We start from the raw sequence: 17,466 nt of genomic DNA, 5'->3' as shown, positions 1-17,466 counted from the left end.
TCGGACGCTGAGTAATACTGAATGATACTTGTATGAACTGACAATTATTACGCAAAAATAATGGATATATAAATATAAACGTAACGAAAACAAAATTCGCTTATAGAAGAAGTGGTAGTGAGTTGCAAAAATAGTGGGATATATGCGACGCCGGTCGACACCAGCCACAGCCAGCTTCAAAAGAAGACACAAAACAAGACAAAAAATTGTGTCGTTTGTTGCGCACGTGGATAAGTGTCGCGCAACGTGTGTCCGACAAAATGGGGAAGAAAACAAAGATTGGAAAGCAGCGCAAGGACAAGTTTTACCACTTGGCCAAAGAGACAGGCTTCCGATCCAGAGCGGCGTTCAAGCTTATACAGCTGAACCGTAAGTTCGAGTTCCTGCAGAGGTCCCGCGTGTTGATCGATCTCTGCGCGGCACCCGGAGGATGGCTACAGGTCGCCCAGAAGTACATGCCAGTGTCCAGCGTCATCATTGGCGTCGACCTGGTGCCCATAAGGCCCATCCCGAACGTGATCGCCATCCAGGATGACATCACGACCGGTAGCTGTCGCACCAAGCTCAAGAAAGAACTGAAGACTTGGAAGGCTGACATTGTCCTGAACGACGGTGCGCCTAACGTCGGCAAGAGCTGGGTCCACGACGCGTACGGCCAAAATGTTCTCACTCTCCACGCCATCAAACTGGCGACAGAGTTCCTCAACAAGGGAGGTTGGTTCATCACCAAGGTGTTCCGTTCCAAGGACTACCAAGCCCTGATGTGGGTGCTGAAGAAGCTGTTCAAGAAGATTTCCGCGACCAAACCGCAAGCGTCCCGTCACGAGTCTGCGGAGATATTCGTGGTGTGCCAGTCGTACATCGCCCCCGACAAGATCGACCCGAGGTTCCTTGACCCGGCCCACCTTTTCAGCGATGTCGACACTGGTGAGGTACACAAGCTGAACCCGGCCCACCCGGAGAAGCAGAAGCCGAAAGCCGAGGGTTACCCCGAAAATGATTACACGTTGTACCACAGGGTACCTGTGATGGATTTTCTGAAGTGTGAAAACCACCTAGAGGTGTTGGGCCAGTGCAGTGAGGTTGTGATAGACGACGAAGAAGTGCTGGCACATCCACTCACAACGCAGGAAATCAAAGAGTGTTGCAAAGACATCAAAGTTTTGGGACGTGGAGATATAAAGAACTTGCTGACATGGAGAAAGAAGCTGAAAGCATGGCTTGAGGAGAAGAACAAGACGGAAGAAGAAGAAGAAACTAAAGAAGCGGGTGTGGAAGAAGTCGAAGAAGAGACAGACGATGAGGAACTTCAGCTGCTCAAACATGCAGAGGAAGTAACTGCCGAACAAGCCAGGGAGCTGAAGAAGAAAAAGAAGAAAGTACTGAAACAGAGGAAGAAGCTGAGAGATCGCATGAACTTGCAAATGGTCCTGAAGAATGATCAGGCCATAGTGGAGGAAGATTTGGACCTCTTCAAGCTGAAGGCCATCAAGAATGAGAAACAGTTGTCAAATGTAGATGAGGTCGATGTCGGCACGCTCGATCCTGTGCAACCACTTGAAGACGACATCGAGGACTTGGATCATCGAAAAAAGCGTGTTTCTTACAAGAAGAATGCTCTGAATGAGGATTGGTATGCAGAGGAGGGGGACGCAAATGACGAAGACGATGATTCTGATGATGACGAGCACGAGGAATTGGAATTTGAAAGCGATGACGAAGAAGATGCAGAAGAAGATGAAGACGAAGAAGATAATGCACCTCAGGATGATGAGAATCCCTTGCTCGTTGATGTTGCTTATGGCAGCCTTAAAAACAAACGCAAGGAAATGGGCAAATTGTGGTTTGAAAAAGAAGCATTTGCTGATATGGATGACGAGGAGGAACTGCTAGAGTTGGAGATGATGTCCGAAGGAAAGGAAAAAAAGGAGAAAAGTACAGGGACACCCTTGAAGGCGTCAGAGGGCAAGCAGAAGGCCAGTGAATTGAAGAAAGCGCAGAAAAAAGTCACATTTGCAGATGCTGCACAAGTAGACGCAACAGACAAAAGCACGACCGCGTCAACCGGGGGCTCACAGAAGACAAAAAGCACAACGAAAACTAGCGGCGAGCCACCAAAAAAGAAACAAAAGAGAGTGAAGCTGGATCCAGAGGGCTTGGCTATTGGCACAATGATGATCAAGTCTCGGAAAGCAAAGCGTGACATCATAGATGCCGGCTTCAATAGGTATACCTTCAACGACGACAACCTGCCGAAGTGGTTTGTCGAGGAAGAAAAGAAGCACAGTAAAAAGATGATGCCGGAGACCGCCGAAATGGTTGCCGAGTACAAAGCACAACTGAAAGCTGTGAACGCACGACCCATCAAGAAGGTTGCCGAGGCCAAAGCTCGTAAAAAATTGAGGGCAGCGCGGAAGCTCGAGAAGGCTCGCAAGAGAGCTGAAACCATCACAGAGAAGCTAGACATGACAGATGCGGAAAAAGCGCAACAGATACGAGCCATCTACAAGAAAGTGCTTCGCAAGAAGGATGACAAGGTTACGTATTTGGTGGCCAAGAAAGCAACCGGGCGCAAAGTGCGGCGACCACCCGGGGTTAAGGGGAAGTTTAAGGTTGTTGATCCACGCATGAAGAAGGATCTGAGAAAGAAAAAGGCAGAGATGAAGAAGAAGCGGTAGTTGTGCAACTGCGCTGTACGAAGATATTGTCTGGTTCTCTGTGTGGCAAATGGGAATGCCGAAGTGTACATAAGTATGCATTTGTCCGGAGTGTCGTTGCCGTGATGTCAAACTAGAACCTTGCCACTTAAACTGATGTGGTGTGCTTCTGACATCCTAACTATGACTCTGTTCATTATGGTATTACCATTGTGCTTACAAATATGTAAAAATAAATGTTGTTTGTGCCTAACAATGGCATGAAATGCTGGTTGTTGTGCTAGAAGTAATTATTTCTGCAAAGCGCAGCTTTCATATAAAACCTTAAGGGTGTGTGCAATAACATTAGGGAGTGCAGCAGTTACGGCGTGCAAGTGGGCATGTGATACTGTGATTTTTTTTTGTAATTCGCAGGCACCCGCGGTAAGCATAAAAACACTAATACTTAATAGAAGGTCAGCAACTGTCCAATAGGACGTATTGCAACCCAATCGACAACTTTCTCATAGGAATTTTTTGCCCAGCTTTATTGCTTTAAAGGTTAAATAACCTCGCCTAATTAAGCACAACACAAGAAACAGTGTGACTTACTCCATGTAATAGTTGGCAGCATGCATTTAGTTTAAACTCTGGCCAGAGTTGGCTTGGGCATTCTGTGTATACACATACAAAACATTGTTGCAACATGGCCACCAACGGCAAAATTTTGTGTTTGCCTAGAGTGCCTCTCCCATTGCTATTGCAATAATATTACACATGCCATGCTGTCTTCAGATTTGTACGGGAGAGGGTTCCTAGCATATGGTTTCAATCAATCATGTTTATACTCAACAGTTTCTATTAAAGAAAAGCACACATTATTACTGCTACAGGTCAGATGACTTCGCAACATCAGGACAGTGGTGCACAATGCTAAGCCAACAAATATGGTGCACCATTTCGTCGAAGAAAGTCAACTGCGTTGACATTCTCGGCACTTTGCTTAGTTCTCCTTTAACACATTAATTTGCCTTTAGATCTAATCTCTTGTTTGACAGCAACTATCAAAACACTGATGTTTTGTTGGCATGAGTAATTCCAATGAAAAGAAGTTCTCGCAGTGACACTAGTACTACCAGAGTTGTGGGGGCACAGTGGCACTGCATTCCGTAATGGGAAATACAGCTAACTTTTCACAAGAGAAGCACAAGTTTCCAAGGTATTCCCTGAATATTCCCAGGTGCATCAAATTCGCTGAATGCTCACAGTTTCCTTAGTTAGCTTGCTTATCACCCTGCTTATCAGTTTCAACTGAAGTAGTTCACTTTTGAATACCAACACATGCACATGTTACACTTGTTAACCACTTAACTGCTTATGACAAGCTGAGCTTGTCATGAGACATTATCACTTTTTTGCTTATGACGAGCTGTGCTTGTCATGGTTCCTCAGCAATGTTTCAAGAGGCTTTTGATGAGGCCAGCTCGTCCAATGGTGTTTTCCTATTTAAAACATAGAAGGCAGCACGGGTTCCGTGAGTGACGCTTCTATTGAATGAGATTCTGCACACTAAATGGTGAAATGCGTGCCTTGCGTCTCCCACGCGATATAAACGAATATGGCGCAGTGCTGCGATTTGAATGCTACCTACAAGGATGGTAGCCTCATCTTCGTACTGAACTATCGAGGAATAGTACATTATTTCCATGGGAAGTCAAATGGAACCAATACTTTCTGGAGTGGCAGAAATTTCTTTCAGAATACCCATCAAGTGCCCCAGGTAACCAGGCACGCAGCCTGGTTACCTGGGGGGGGGGGGGGGGATTTAGGGCTTTACTCTCCCGAAAGTCTGATGGAGGGGGGTGTTTGACCGAAAATATACGAAAATATATGTTTTTCAAGACCTTCAGTAAGTGGGCACCCCCCCGAAAGAAATTCCTGGCCATGGGCCTCGGTATTGCATGATGGTGCAAAATATGATGCATAGACAATTTTTATAAGCCGTAAAATGTTTTCGCAGGTTTCTTTTCTGTTTTGAACATGTTACTGAAGCATTTCATGTCATAAAAAAATTTGGCAATTTCGGAACACTTTTTCGTAATTTAATCGGCACTTAAGGGGTTAAAATCATTTTGTACACGTTTATTACGCTCACAGTCAAGAAAGGTTTATTTAAAGCACGCCCGCTTAATGCCACCTGCACGTCACTCTTTGGGAGGTCCATCAATCCTCAACACTAGTCTTCTTTCACAGGCCTCTTTTCAGCTTCCTTGATCTTGACAAAACACAGTCCATGCTGACTCACTTGGGTGTCCACGTCCACTGTGCCTTCTAAAAAGACAACAAACAGACATGCTTTCCTGCAGTTGCGATAGATCTTTCCCAAAAGCTTGTCCACTTCCGCTGCCATTTCCTCCGTCAGTTGTCCACTGCTGTCTTGAGCTTGAAGCCCTGCCATGACAATCTCGTTAGTTTCCATAAGAGATCTCACGTTTCGCGCAACTTCCGAATTGCTGTTTGCTTCCGTGTGCGGAGTGGCTTTGAGCACAAACTTTGGGTACTTGTCGAGGACTGCTTTGGTGCCAACAAGGTGCACTTTTTTCCTGTTTTCTCTTTTGTGGAGGTAGTAAAACAGGTTGCTTACAGCACCCCGGAAGTCTGTTTGTAGCTGTTCGCGACATTTGGCCAACGTCGTCAACGCTCCTCTTTTCTTGCCCCGCGGCTCTCGCTTCTTGGTAGACATCCCAGTTGCACTGGCGGACCCGAACTCTGCCTCATCGTATGCGTAAACTCTGAAAGGCTCGTATTCGTTTCTGCCCTTCTTGGAAACTTTGCTTGTACTCTGATCCAGCATTTCGTCCTCGTCGTAGACATAGAGTTCTAATGGCTTCTTGTCGTACTCTTCAAGTGCCCTGCTGATAATTTGCTGTTGCATTTCTTGAAGAACAGAGTCTCCATAAAAGAGGCCCTGTTTTAGCCTGTGCTTGACAAGGCGAAGACTAGCGGTGGCGTCCTCTGCGGAACAGTGGCCATCAGTGCCCGTTTGAATTTCCTCGCCGAGAAAAAGGCTGGTCAGTGTCTTGAGCTTCGTCTTGTTTCGTCTGTTTCCCGTGACGTTGTAGATGACGCTGGAGTCGATCACGTACGGATGTATCATATGTAGCGCGTGCAAGTCAAAGTTCAACGACTGCCCCACGAGGATGGCGTCACTGGGCAAAAGGTCTGATATTGCTTTCTGGACGTGTTCGATGCGCGTCCAAACTGGGTCCAGCATTTCTTTCGTTATGCCACTGTACTGCGTAAGGTAGTTAATGATTTTGTTGCGAGGTTTCACCAGTTCGTCGAGCAGCACTTTTTCGTCTTCGTCGACCAAGGTGACTCGGGTGAGCTCGTTGACTTTGGCTGTCGTCAAGCACATCTCGCAATCCAACCCAAACATGCGGGAGCTGCAAAGAGATAAGGATTGGAAGCTGCAGTTAGAGATTTACATACATCCAAATATTCCGTTCAAACATTACTTGAAATCAAGAAGAACAAATGGGCAAGGGCATTTCATGTAGCGAGAAGGCAAGGTAACCCACTGGTCATTACGAGTAACCGAATGGATTCCAAGAGATGGCAAGTGCGTGAGGGGGAGGCAGAAAGTTAGGTGGGCAGACGAGATTAAGAAGTTTGCGGGTAGAACGTGGCCACAGCAAGCACAGCACCGGGTTGATTGGCGAAACATGAGAGTCCTTTGCCCTGCAGTGGGCGTAGCCAGGCTGATGATGTTGATAATGAAACATTCCAAATGAAGCATTCTGGACGTGATAAGAGCTAGATATTGCGGGACAGCCAAATGTGGGCTTTAGTGCAGTTAAGAGCTTGGCAACTCAAGAAATATATTTATAAAGGGGGAGTACACAAAGCCAGGGATAATTTTGCCTGTACAAACTTTCTTTTTCTATTGTTATCTTGAAACATTGGCTAAATTTACTATTTTTTAATCTGGGGGCTAGGCCTAGGGGCACTCACGAGGCATGGAGCACAGCACTTCATACGACTAGACAGTACACTGCACCATTCATTACAAGCTGACACCATATATATAAACAGTTATAAAAAGATTATGGTCTTTCATGGGTTTATAGATATAAGTTTTTCACGACTTTGAGTGAGTAATCTCTAAATCATTCTTTATACGTCCTAATGTTCATCAAGAACCATACATTGCTAGCTCACAACATACTTAAAAAAAATAATGTTCTTGTAGTTCGGTATAAGTGTTCACAGTGCTGTCTTTCTTGTCCCATTGTTCAGCATTTCCCTTATGCGCATAAACACCTTGATGCGAGTACATGCTTGCTATAGGAAAATAAAAGGTAAACAGGAGTTCCCATGACAGCCCAGAAGTTCAGGCATTACCGAAACACAGAACCGGAAGCACACATTAAAACCGATGCCGATATAGCAGTAACGAATAGGCCTTCAGTTTTATTACAGTGTTCCGCACTACGGCACACAAACCATACTTACTTATGGCTTACGGGTGTGTAGAACTTCTTCGTATAGACGTAGTCCCTCGTGTTGTTTGCTCTGATCAGTGGATAGCCTTCCGTCAGCATCTGAACGGGGCTCAGCAGAAAAAACGTACGGGGCACTTCAAAAGCGAGCATGTCTTCGTATTCGCTCTGCGTCGCTTCTCTCGCGGGAGGCTTTTCAGGCAGCTTATTACCAACGGGCGGCTGAACGCTTGTGTTCTTCGCTTCTTCGTCGGTATTCTTGCCCCGCACTGCTAGCGTCAGATCTTGTGGTGGCGGGTCGGCAGCCGTGAGGTCGCTGGTCTTGGGAGTACTTGGTTGGTCACCTTCCGCGGCGGTCGCTTTGTCGCCGTGCCTCCTAATGGGCACGAACGCACCGTAGCATCTATAGACCGCGCCAGCAGCCTCGGCTGCCTCAAGGGAGCCAAAGTAGCAGCGCAGTTTCGTGCTGCAGTTGAGGCTGATCGGCACTTGCGTCAGTTCGGATTCGGTCGTGGCGCCGTAACACGCTGAGGGAATCACACGAACGCCGCCGTCGGGAAAGGCGTTCCTGAGCTTCGTAAACTGTTCGGCACTCGCGCTAAGCCCGTCAGCCGTCAGTCCACTCACGGTGATGACGACGATATGGCTGGTTTGCTGGTTCCGCAGGTATCGACACCAACGCGTCAGGATCGGAGTCCTCTGTCCCATCAGGCCCACGAGTAGCAGGGCTTGGATGTCTTGAAGGTACAAGGCGGTCTTGGATTCCACGGCGTCCTCGGAATTGTTTTTGGCGGTAGTGTCATCCGTTTCAGGCCACGACCAAGCAGCTTGGTGGCCTTCGTCGGTGAGGAAAAACTTTGGCATTTCTTGCCACGCACCAGCTCGCTTCCGGGCTCGAACCTGCACCAGTGCATCGCTGACTGCCTTGACCGGATCTGAAGGATGCGAGTTTTGGCGCTGCTTGGTTGCGATGGCCGATTCCACGCTGGCTGATGACTTGTCTCCGCACAATTGCAAGAAAGCTTCGATCTTTTTCTTCTTGGACTCCATGCGCTTCAGTTTTTTGGAACTCCAACCGATTCGCTTCCCGGTGTTTCCGTTGACAGGTGCCATCGCGCCAGATTCACGAAGTACGACTGCCCAGCAGGCTGCAGGCAGCCAGAGACACGTGGGTTGACGCTTTTGCGGATATCAAGACACGCTTACGACTCGCGAGTCCATTCCATCTTGCGCTGGCGGCTGTTGTGCACTCGTGAATAGGCGCGGGAGCAGAATGTGGCAGAACACACACAAATATTGTCTTGCCGTAACTTACGCTTTAGGATTTATACGCATAAACATGTTAACCACGGCCACGGGCAGTTCTCAGCGCACATGATTTGCTCAACTGTAATGTTTTCTTCACTGCACGACTCTAACAGGGTGCACAGACTTGCTGCAAAAAGCTGCCAAATTTAGAAACATGAACAACCCAAACGCTGTGTAACTTGAACAAGAGCAACACGCTATAATGCAAAATATTGAAGGTTTAAAAATAAAACCAAATAATGAAACAAAAAGGCAGACAAATGATGGCTTTTCACGCAAACTGTAAACAAAAGCGCGGCCTCTGAGACTTCATTTTTGTACTTTAATTTTACCGAGTTACATTGTAAATATTATGTGTAAATACCTTTATAAATAACAGAATTATAATTTTTGTATTTATATTGCTGAACAAATGCGCTGCATTACAGAGACCACTTTAGTTACTTTAGGCCTTTAGGCAATCTGTAGGCCGAATTTCCATCACGCGCCATGCCGTGTTCTAGCCCTAGCCAAGAGTCCATGTGCTCAAGCGCTCACGCATTTGACGTTGTTTGCACGCTTGTAAATATTTAACGCTGTAGTTTACAAGTTCTTACTGACACTTTGCTCGTGTTCGCTACCCGATGAGTAAGCCCGCTGCTATGGAACTTCTCGACAAGATCGAGTGGACTGTCGTTCTTGGGCGAGACTTGTCCACCGAGCTTGAACACGCAGGCGATGTGGCTGAACAAGACGAGTTCCTGCGATTCCTCGTAAACTGCATCGTTCGAGGCGACTACGTGAGTGTGTTCGCCGACGACCGGACAAAGACATTACTGCGTGTGTCCTCTTACTCTAGTTGTTTGCACGAAATAACCGAAAAATGTAAGAACTACGTGGGCGGCGGTAGCCGCGCTCAACAGTTGTGTGTGCTCCTCGTCGGCGTGGCTGCTTTGAAGCTCTTTGTCCAGTGTAACTGGACGGGACCAGGTGTAGAAGTCGTTAACGACATTTTCCCCAACTCTGAATCCTGACGAGTGCCGGCGCGCGTGTCTGAAAGCTCTCGAAATATCCGGGGAACCGCCGTACCACCTGATAGAACAGGCACCTTTCCTTATCATCGCCGATGCCCTGCTTGTGCGCTGCAGCGAAATGCTCCGCGGCTGCTGTTCAGCTGACTGGTGGGCTTGGAGATGCACCTACGTTCACCAGTTAGTCATGCTCGACCGATCGCAAGAACTGCACATCGAGATATGCGACCGAATTCGCAAGGTAGAAAAGAACCTGCCTAGCCCCGATAAAGGAGATGAGCAGAGAAAGCTAAGAATGCTGTTTTGCATCGAAGCAGCGTTGTCCTACGTGCATTACTTCGAAGTGAAAAATAGCCGTTCCTTCTTGGACTCGGCGAAAAGTGTTTCGAATATCGACTTTCAGCTGACTGGAGCGCTCGGCAAGAGGACTTACCACCAGGAAAATGAGCTTCCACAGCTGCTACTCGAAGTGCGGCACAAAGAAGACGGTGACATCAGCACTGCGTCATCGGAAAAGGCGAATAGTTTCCCGAAAAATGCGCCGCTCAGAGACGACACTGTCATGAATGCGATAAAGTTTAGTGCCAGCGCAGCCGCCGATGTTATCCTAACGCCCGAGGAGGGCTGCTTGCTTCTCGCCGTTTGCATCCTCAACAAGAGCATCAGTGCACCGGATGCTCTTAGAGACGAAGAAGTCATGGCGCACATCGAACGAGTGCTTTCAGTGCCTTGCTCGTGGTCTGTCCAGTTCAGCGCGCTCTTTCAACGATGCAGACTGGAACGAAATAACAGCCGGCGAGTTGAGCGATCGATGACTCAACTGCAGTGTCTCGTTGATGCTGTTAAATCTCCTGAGCCTAATGCAGGCGTGAGGCAGGAGCTCTTTTTCTCTATGGCTATGCCAGCCATCTGGGAAGTTGAAAAGGAGCTCGGAAACATTTTCTTCGCGCTGGGTGCCACGAAGAGTGCGCTTGACGTTTTCCTCAAATACGAGCTCTGGGAGGATGTTATCAACTGTTACACCAAGATAGGTCGCCGTGACAGAGCCGAGAAGGTCGTCAGGAAGTTGCTCGAAGAAGAGGAAACTGCGCACCTGTATTGCTTGCTGGGTGATGCAACACAGGATCCCGAGCACTACACGAAGGCCTGGGAAATATCGGGCCATACTAGTGCAAGGGCTCAGCGCTCGCTCGGCTTGTTCTACTACAACAAGAAGGAGTACCAAGAAGCCATTCCATACCTGCAAAAGTCGTCGGAGCTTAATGGAATACAGATGAATGTTTGGTTTGCTCTCGGTTACTCTGCCATGCAGGTTGAAAACTACGCTCTGTCCGTGAAGGCATACAAGCGTGTGGTGAATCTGGACCCCGAAAGCTTTGAAGCATGGAACAACATGGCCAGCGCCTACATCCACATGGGAGACAAGCACAAGGCCTGGAAAGTTCTGCAGGAGGCACTGAAGTGCAGCTACGACAATTGGAGAGTGTGGGAAAACTACCTGCTGGTGTGCATGGACGTTGGAGCTTTCGAGGAGTGCATCACTTCGTGGCACAGACTGATCGACATCAAGGGCAAACACTCGGACGGCAAGGTGGCAAAACTGTTGGTGAAGGTTGTGGCGGAAGGAATTCCTGACATCAATGGCAAGCCGGGAAGTCATTTGAGGCCCAGATTGCTCGAGCTGTTTGGTAGAGTGACGTCAGGTGTGACCAACGATGCCGACATTTGGTACTCGTATGGGTCTCTCTACCAGCTTTCGAGCGAACAGTCAAGTAGAACTACAGAGGACACGGAACGAATGCTACAGTTCTTCCAGAAATCTTTTCGGTGTCATAATCAAAAGCCAAACTGGGAGAAGGATGTGGCAGCCTGTAGGGAGCATCTAATACGTTCTAAGGACCTCTTGGACATTTACATTTCTGCAACGAAATGTCTAAGTGACAAAGTTCGCAAACACCAGCTGTTATCATCCGCTAGAATCACAGTGAAGGGTACACTGTCAATCGTTCAGAACTACAAAGTGAACTATTCATCAGAAATTCTCGATGAACTGACACCGGCGATGGATAGTCTTGCAGCAAAATTAGACGAAGTTGCTTCGCTTATCAATTCACTTGGTTGAACTATCACCATCCTTACACTGTCGCTTGTTGTAAATTTTAACATTGCGCTGTTTTGCACAACATATTGGGGCTGCATTAAGACATATTGTTGTGTTTCCTCTGGCAGTATTTTGCCTTTGTGAAGGTGTATACGTTGTACAGTACACTACCATATTACTATTATCTGGTGTCTTACCTTGTGCTCGTCATTGATATAAACAGTGAGGCATAGATTTCTTTCTGTGTGTTGTGTTCTAGCCTAAATTCTCTGTGTATTTCGTCGTAATTGTGTGTGTATGCTTCAGATGTGGATGTTTCTAAACAAGGAAGATGAAATGTTTTTATGACAACCAAAGAAGGTGTCGGGAGCTAGTCCTACGCAGAGATAACTTGTGTAGTTGTGCAAGCCAGTTACTTTTGCTCATTTGAGTGATGTGTCGATGGCCAGCTTATTTCCATACCAACTATGTCTCAGTCGGCTTCTCTCAGTAAGGCTCTTTTGTAGCTTGGATGAACAAAAGGCGGATACAACGCGGCCCTGTGGATGGAGCCTATGTTGAATTAATATGTTGGCCGTACTTTGATTTGGTAATAGGCACACTTAGCCAATAGCCAACCTTTTTTTTTTATAATAATTTAGATATAAGTATTGCCATCACATCTTTCAATTGTGACAACATGCCTATACTTTCGTTCGCTAGTGTGCATTTTGAATGCAGGACACTAATTGTTCTTGCACTGTGTACGTTTCTAAGTTGCTTACTTTCGCTCATTTGAGTGACGCCTTGGCGGGGACCAACTTACTCTCATATGAACTCTGTTTTTACTGCCAGCTTTTTTTTGGCAAGGATGTTTGATAACATGGAAGGCCACCAAAAGGTAGATTCAGAAATGCTACATATTGGAAGAACAATGAACGGTAACCAACTCGACACTTCTCAGTCCTGGTTCTGGCTAGAGCACACACAGTTATTCAATTCCACACGTGCGATCAGCGAACAGCCTAGTTCCCAAACACGTCCAGTGATTGCAGGAGCTCGTTTATCAAACTGAGATGACACTGCAGTGGCATGTAGGCAAGGGAGTCGGTCTTTTCAGGGAATAGTCCAGCCGCGTGCGTCGTTTTTAGCGTGTTGCGACAGGGGGCAGCACTCGTACCGCGCTGTCGCTCGGCGCTCCGTCGTGACGCATGCGGCGGCCCTGCAGCGGCAACAAATGGCAGCAGGGGGAACGGTGGGACCGCAAGGTCACATGACTAGTCGCAAGAGATCATTCAGCGGTGTGCAGAAGCTTTTTTGGGAGAGGGGCGACGCGTTTGTGTGCACTGGTTGAATCTATTTATAGTGTGATCAATACTGGAAAATTTGGGAATACAACCTGGACGACAAGCAAAAAAGCGGGTAAGTGTTCACGATTTTCTCGCCGACCGGGCCGGTCAAGCGTCCACGGACGAGTTTCACGGCTAAAAAGCGACGTCGGTCCGCGAGCGCTTCGCCATGGTTTCGCGTCGCGCCGCTCGCCCGCTTCGCCGGCAGGGCTCGACCGGCGATGGGAGCGCACTTGGCTGTTGCGTTTTTACGGCCAGGTTCGAGTGTACCGGCATTTCGATAAGTTGCGTATACTGTGTGCGGTGTCCTAGCGAACGGGCCTGCCGGTACCAGCCTGGCTAGTCACGCTTAGCTAAGCGAAGGCCGCTATATTAAGCGTGCCTTTCCTTTCGGTTCTTCCTATGTGCGCGTTGCGGTATTATAACGCGATATACAGCGCTCTGCTGCTACGAGTTTCTTCGTTGAATAGGAGTACACCTGTGCTGCCTGTCATTGCAGGTCCTGCGAGAATGTTTTCTCTCGGCGCCGGCAACACGCGCGCTATCCGCGGAGAATTACATTTCCGGCGACGCTATAAATAAGGAAAGCGGGCGACTCGCCGTTTATACCTGCATCGCTAATGTGATGTCCCTGTTGTGCTTTTTAAAAAGGCTCCTGTCTGTGTCTCCTAAAAAAAGTATTCTTTCTCTCTCCCTCTTCTGTAAATGTATGAGAATACTGTGGGAATGTCCTACCGGTCGCGCTTGCAATGAATACATCGCGTGAAAAAGCCGGAGTAAGGCGAAGCGAAAGAAAGTCGTTTCGCATATTCAAGCGCCGAGTAACAGGGTTCATGTTCCGCACGTGGCTAAACGGCGTTCCGCCAGTGCTCTGGGAGGCACGCCTTCGTGGAGTCAGCTCCCGCCTAGGTGCCCGAGCGCTATGGCGTCAGGCTGCGTTAGGTCAGGTTCGATCGCGCCGGCCGCGCGCTCTTCCATCCACGACCGCGTTGCACTCTCGAAGGGGAGGAGGGGGTGAGGCAGCCCGGGCAGGGAGCCCCTGCAGATGCCTGTCGTGCCCACTGTTTTTGCGACAAGACCGTAACACACCGGAAAATTCGGAATTCTTCGCGCTGGTCGCATTGCATCGCCAAGGATGCTACTCTACACCAAACACATTTTTCTTTCCGAACGGGCATTCTGTGCCAATTCCTTGTGCGCCCGAGCTAGGGCAACTGTACACATTGCTCAGGGACGTGTATCTGTAGCGGCCACTTCGTTTCAAAACTTCACACGTGTTTCGTACATAAACGTTATTGTCTTGTGCTGATGATTCCATGCTTTCGAGTATACAGTACGCGCGCATCGATTGTGTATGACCTTGGGGTAAGTACGCGATGATACGGACTAATTAAATGCACATGCGGCTTTTCACATTGCGCCGCTTGCCAAGACCTCTCCGCGCGCACTCTACGTCGCTGAGAAGGTGAAATACTTTTAATGATCGAGTTAGCCAGGTGGTCAGTTGAGTGGAACCCAGCCTGAATGGCCTCCCACCGAGAGGGGCGACGTCCGTTTTTTTTTTTTTTTAGTAACCGGGCCAGCACGTTTGCGTATACGTCACATGCGCCATATCGCTTCATCTTTTCGCATACAAAGACCCCATTTTAATTCTCCGACGTAACAAACATCTGTGTGCCGTCGCGCGCCGCCGGCTCCGGAAAGAAAAGTTGTCCTTCCTTCGCTCATCTCGACATGGAAACGCGCGCGCGGCCCCGGCGCGTCCTTCACGTTCACGGCAGGAGCGGATCTATACCGCCTACAAGGCACACGAGAACACTTCGTGGATAAGAAGCAAAATCGCAAGCAACAAAAGCGGCTGTAACAACTAGAAAAAAAAAAAGAGAAGAAGCAAGTGTCTGTTTCTTCTACGCCAGCGCTGACGTTACACGCGCGGGCGGCATACGAAAACGTTTTTCTTTCTTTATGTGTCTGTGCTGAGCGGCCTGCGGTAGTGGTTGGTGACGTTTACTAGTAACGTTGGTTACCGCTGCGTGCTCCTGCGTTTCAAGTAACGAGTAGCGAAAAGAAAAACTTCGACACCGGAAGGGCAGACTGGTTAGGTTAGATTATGTGGCGGTGTTCACAAGGACGAGATGCGGTGGTGCCTTATGTATAGAAAACACCGCTACATCACTTCTTCATATTCACTATAAAACTATATGTGATGCGTCGAGAGCGCTGGTAGACGTTCTGAATAATGTCGCCTGTCTCTTCACCTTCCTGTCTCATCTCTGTACGTCAGCTGTGTACAGTTCCCAAGGAATGCGGTACATGGGCAACAACCCTGCCTCGTGTTTCGCTGCTTGGAATCACCGATGATGCACGTCGAAATAACGATGACTTATTATATTGTTGTAGCTTGACATATGTGAGTAGCAGCCTGAACAGGTCTGTTAAGAGGAATCTTAACAGAATACTTCCTAAAAGGGACACAGACTCGGAGATTGTTTCTTTCGGTCAGTCGTTTATGCAGATGAATGCTGGTACGTTTCACATGCCGCATATGCTGAGGCTCCGGTTTCTTGCTACATGCATGCACGTCTGCGACGGCGCATTTCCGATGCAATATCATCAGTCGAAACGCGACAGCCACGACAAATGCATCCTGTGGTATACAATTTGCATCCGCTGATGTTGCAGTCCTGACTTAAGGGCCCCTAAACCACACCGAGTTCAAAGGCGAGAGGGTGGTTTGTTTCTTACCTTCACATACCCTTCTTAGAGCCGCTTATTTCTTCATAAAACACGGGTAGAACGTCAGCACTGAGTGTTGAGCCTATAAGGATTTCGCGGTTTTCGGATACACGCTGTTATCTCCGCTTGCGCCGATGGAAACGCTCAAATACGAAGTGAATTCAATTGATGGCGCACGATCGTCATGCGAGACGAGGCAGAACGGGCGTGCGACTGCATGACAAAGCATGACAGGAAACAATTCACAACTGATATCCCTCATGTGTGGACCAATAGAGAGCTTATTTCCTCATGACGTCACGAATTGCCGAAATGGCCGCCATGGTGTGCTTTCCTATAAATGTAGAGAAAATGCACCGCATTTATGCCGCATTGTAGTGTACCGTCACTGTATTTACGCAAGAATTTATACCACGTTCGGTGTTCCTCGACATTGCTGCCTACCCCCCCCCCCCCCCTCCCCCCCAAGAGAAAAGAAAATCTGCTCGTACAAAGTCTCAAGATGGCGGCGCTCTCGAACCGTAAAGTATAGGTCTTTTAAAGCTTGATAGTTTGGCTAGAGTGACCTAGTCTAGGTCACTCTAGTTTGGCTTCACAAACATTCACCGCCGCCGTCAAATTTCTCGCAAGTTATAGAACGGCATCGACAGACTACTAGCTTGGATTCCCGTGGCAGGCAAGGCTGATGCGTGGGCCCAAGTTTGCTGCAGAGGTCACTTTGCCGCCAAGGAGGTTATACTAAAGCTTGTTTGCCGCATGACTTCTCGAAACTGACAAACAGCGAAGAAGGCGAGCGCCAACGTGGGTGTCTGCACTCTTTGTTTGTATCAACCCTGCTTCTTTGTAAATTTCCATGTGGTGTTCTTTCAACTGGTATGCAGAGATGGTGGGTGGCTCACACGCACGATAAAAAGTGCACAGTTCCCAGGACCTTAACCCTTTACTGCCGGTTGTCGCGAATTCGCGACATACCGAAAGACGCCGATTAAGTAACACAGGAAACGCGTTGATGCCTTCACCGGCGGCTGTCACGTATTTGCAGCGAACGTAGCTTTCAGCACGAGACATCTAGCGCCATTGCATGTAAGGTATTGCAAGCTGGAATCCAGTGTTGTGTATCAGTTGTCGGAGAGCGTGAAGCGCGTGCGAGAGCTCTCATTTCTTCGTTGTTTTCTGCCCGTGGGACGTAAGTTCCATCTCCTAAAAAATATTTTCGATGTGCACGCATACAAGAGGTTGCACACGACATGTCACATTGTTTTGAAGTACGTTATTTCCTGCGCGATCCTCGCTTCTATGGTATGTCGCGAATTCGCGACATCCGGCATTTCGGTCAGTCAATGATGACTGCCGGTATGACAAGTTCGTGATGAACTGCCGCTCATTTTATGGCAAAAAAAGGCTTCGCACGCCCTTGCCACCTGAAGATAAAAGTGACGACAGCTGTCTCAATGACAGCGAAGACGACGAAGTCGATCCCGGTCCTCACGCGCAAGCACGAGTTTCTTCATCGAGCAATGAGGATGAAGACGAAGATGTGGTAGACAAGCCAAGCTAGTGTCTCTCTAAAACAAGCAGTACGGTGGAAAAAAGTGACTAAAGAACAGCGGGAAATGCCACACTGGAAAACCGCTCATCCTCAATGTGACACTGTCCGAGCTCCTATTGAATATTTCAAGGAATTTTTTATGACACCTTCACGGAACGCATCGTTCAGTAGAGCAATCTGTTTGCGACGCAGAAAAATGCGAACAAAGGACTGGCTCTGTCTCGTGGTGAGCTAGATCTATTTCTCGGTGCCGTCACCTTCATGTCATTCTGTCGGCTCCCAAGAAGTCGGCTATA

At 48.1% G+C, this 17,466-nt stretch overlaps 4 protein-coding genes across 19 annotated transcripts in view; 3 read left to right on the top strand and 1 right to left on the bottom strand.

Moving 5' to 3' along the window:
* Positions 1-193: 193 nt before the first annotated feature.
* On the top strand, positions 194-2,928 carry LOC119396476 (pre-rRNA 2'-O-ribose RNA methyltransferase FTSJ3). The gene has a single exon (XM_037663717.2). It carries the CDS (start codon positions 261-263, stop codon positions 2,676-2,678), a length of 2,418 nt encoding a protein of 805 aa, XP_037519645.1. The 5' UTR covers positions 194-260; the 3' UTR covers positions 2,679-2,928.
* Positions 2,929-4,654: 1,726 nt separating this feature from the next.
* LOC119396474 (uncharacterized) lies at positions 4,655-8,540 on the bottom strand. Its single transcript, XM_037663716.2, has 2 exons — positions 7,152-8,540; positions 4,655-6,082 (listed from the first exon to the last, which is right to left on the bottom strand). Exons 1-2 carry the CDS (start codon positions 8,249-8,251, stop codon positions 4,873-4,875), a joined length of 2,310 nt encoding a protein of 769 aa, XP_037519644.1. The 5' UTR covers positions 8,252-8,540; the 3' UTR covers positions 4,655-4,872.
* Positions 8,541-8,957: 417 nt separating this feature from the next.
* Positions 8,958-11,795, top strand: LOC119396473 (tetratricopeptide repeat protein 27-like). Its single transcript, XM_037663715.2, is given in 2 exon segments — positions 8,958-9,447; positions 9,449-11,795. Coding segments are annotated over 2 exon segments (2,508 nt in total). The 5' UTR covers positions 8,958-9,069; the 3' UTR covers positions 11,579-11,795.
* A 995-nt stretch (positions 11,796-12,790) lies between these two features.
* Positions 12,791-17,466, top strand: part of LOC119396471 (plasma membrane calcium-transporting ATPase 2) — a 332,288-nt gene continuing 327,612 nt past the window's right edge. For 9 of the 16 annotated variants that reach the window (XM_037663713.2, XM_037663712.2, XM_037663710.2 and 6 more), the window contains exon 1: positions 12,798-12,958. The gene's annotated coding sequence lies outside the window, so the exon portion shown is untranslated. Of the gene's footprint in view, positions 12,959-17,466 lie in introns of all 16 variants that reach the window. The other 7 variants (XM_037663707.2, XM_037663702.2, XM_037663704.2 and 4 more) reach the window with 4 other exon arrangements.

The sequence above is a fragment of the Rhipicephalus sanguineus genome, chromosome 6 (assembly GCF_013339695.2).
Source record: "Rhipicephalus sanguineus isolate Rsan-2018 chromosome 6, BIME_Rsan_1.4, whole genome shotgun sequence".
Lineage (NCBI taxonomy): Eukaryota > Metazoa > Arthropoda > Arachnida > Ixodida > Ixodidae > Rhipicephalus > Rhipicephalus sanguineus.
The sequence above is the reverse complement of the archived record's forward strand: the minus strand, read 5'-3'. Positions and strand labels throughout refer to the sequence as shown.

Bases quoted from the DNA above. Each gene is read 5' to 3' on its own strand.
- LOC119396476 (XM_037663717.2), top strand. From the start codon at position 261: ATGGGGAAGAAAACAAAGATTGGAAAGCAGCGCAAGGACAAGTTTTAC.
- LOC119396474 (XM_037663716.2), bottom strand. From the start codon at position 8,251: ATGGCACCTGTCAACGGAAACACCGGGAAGCGAATCGGTTGGAGTTCC. The intron at 6,083-7,151 runs GTAAGTATGGTT...ATCTCTTTGCAG, and splicing joins TACACACCCGTAAGCCATAA to CTCCCGCATGTTTGGGTTGG.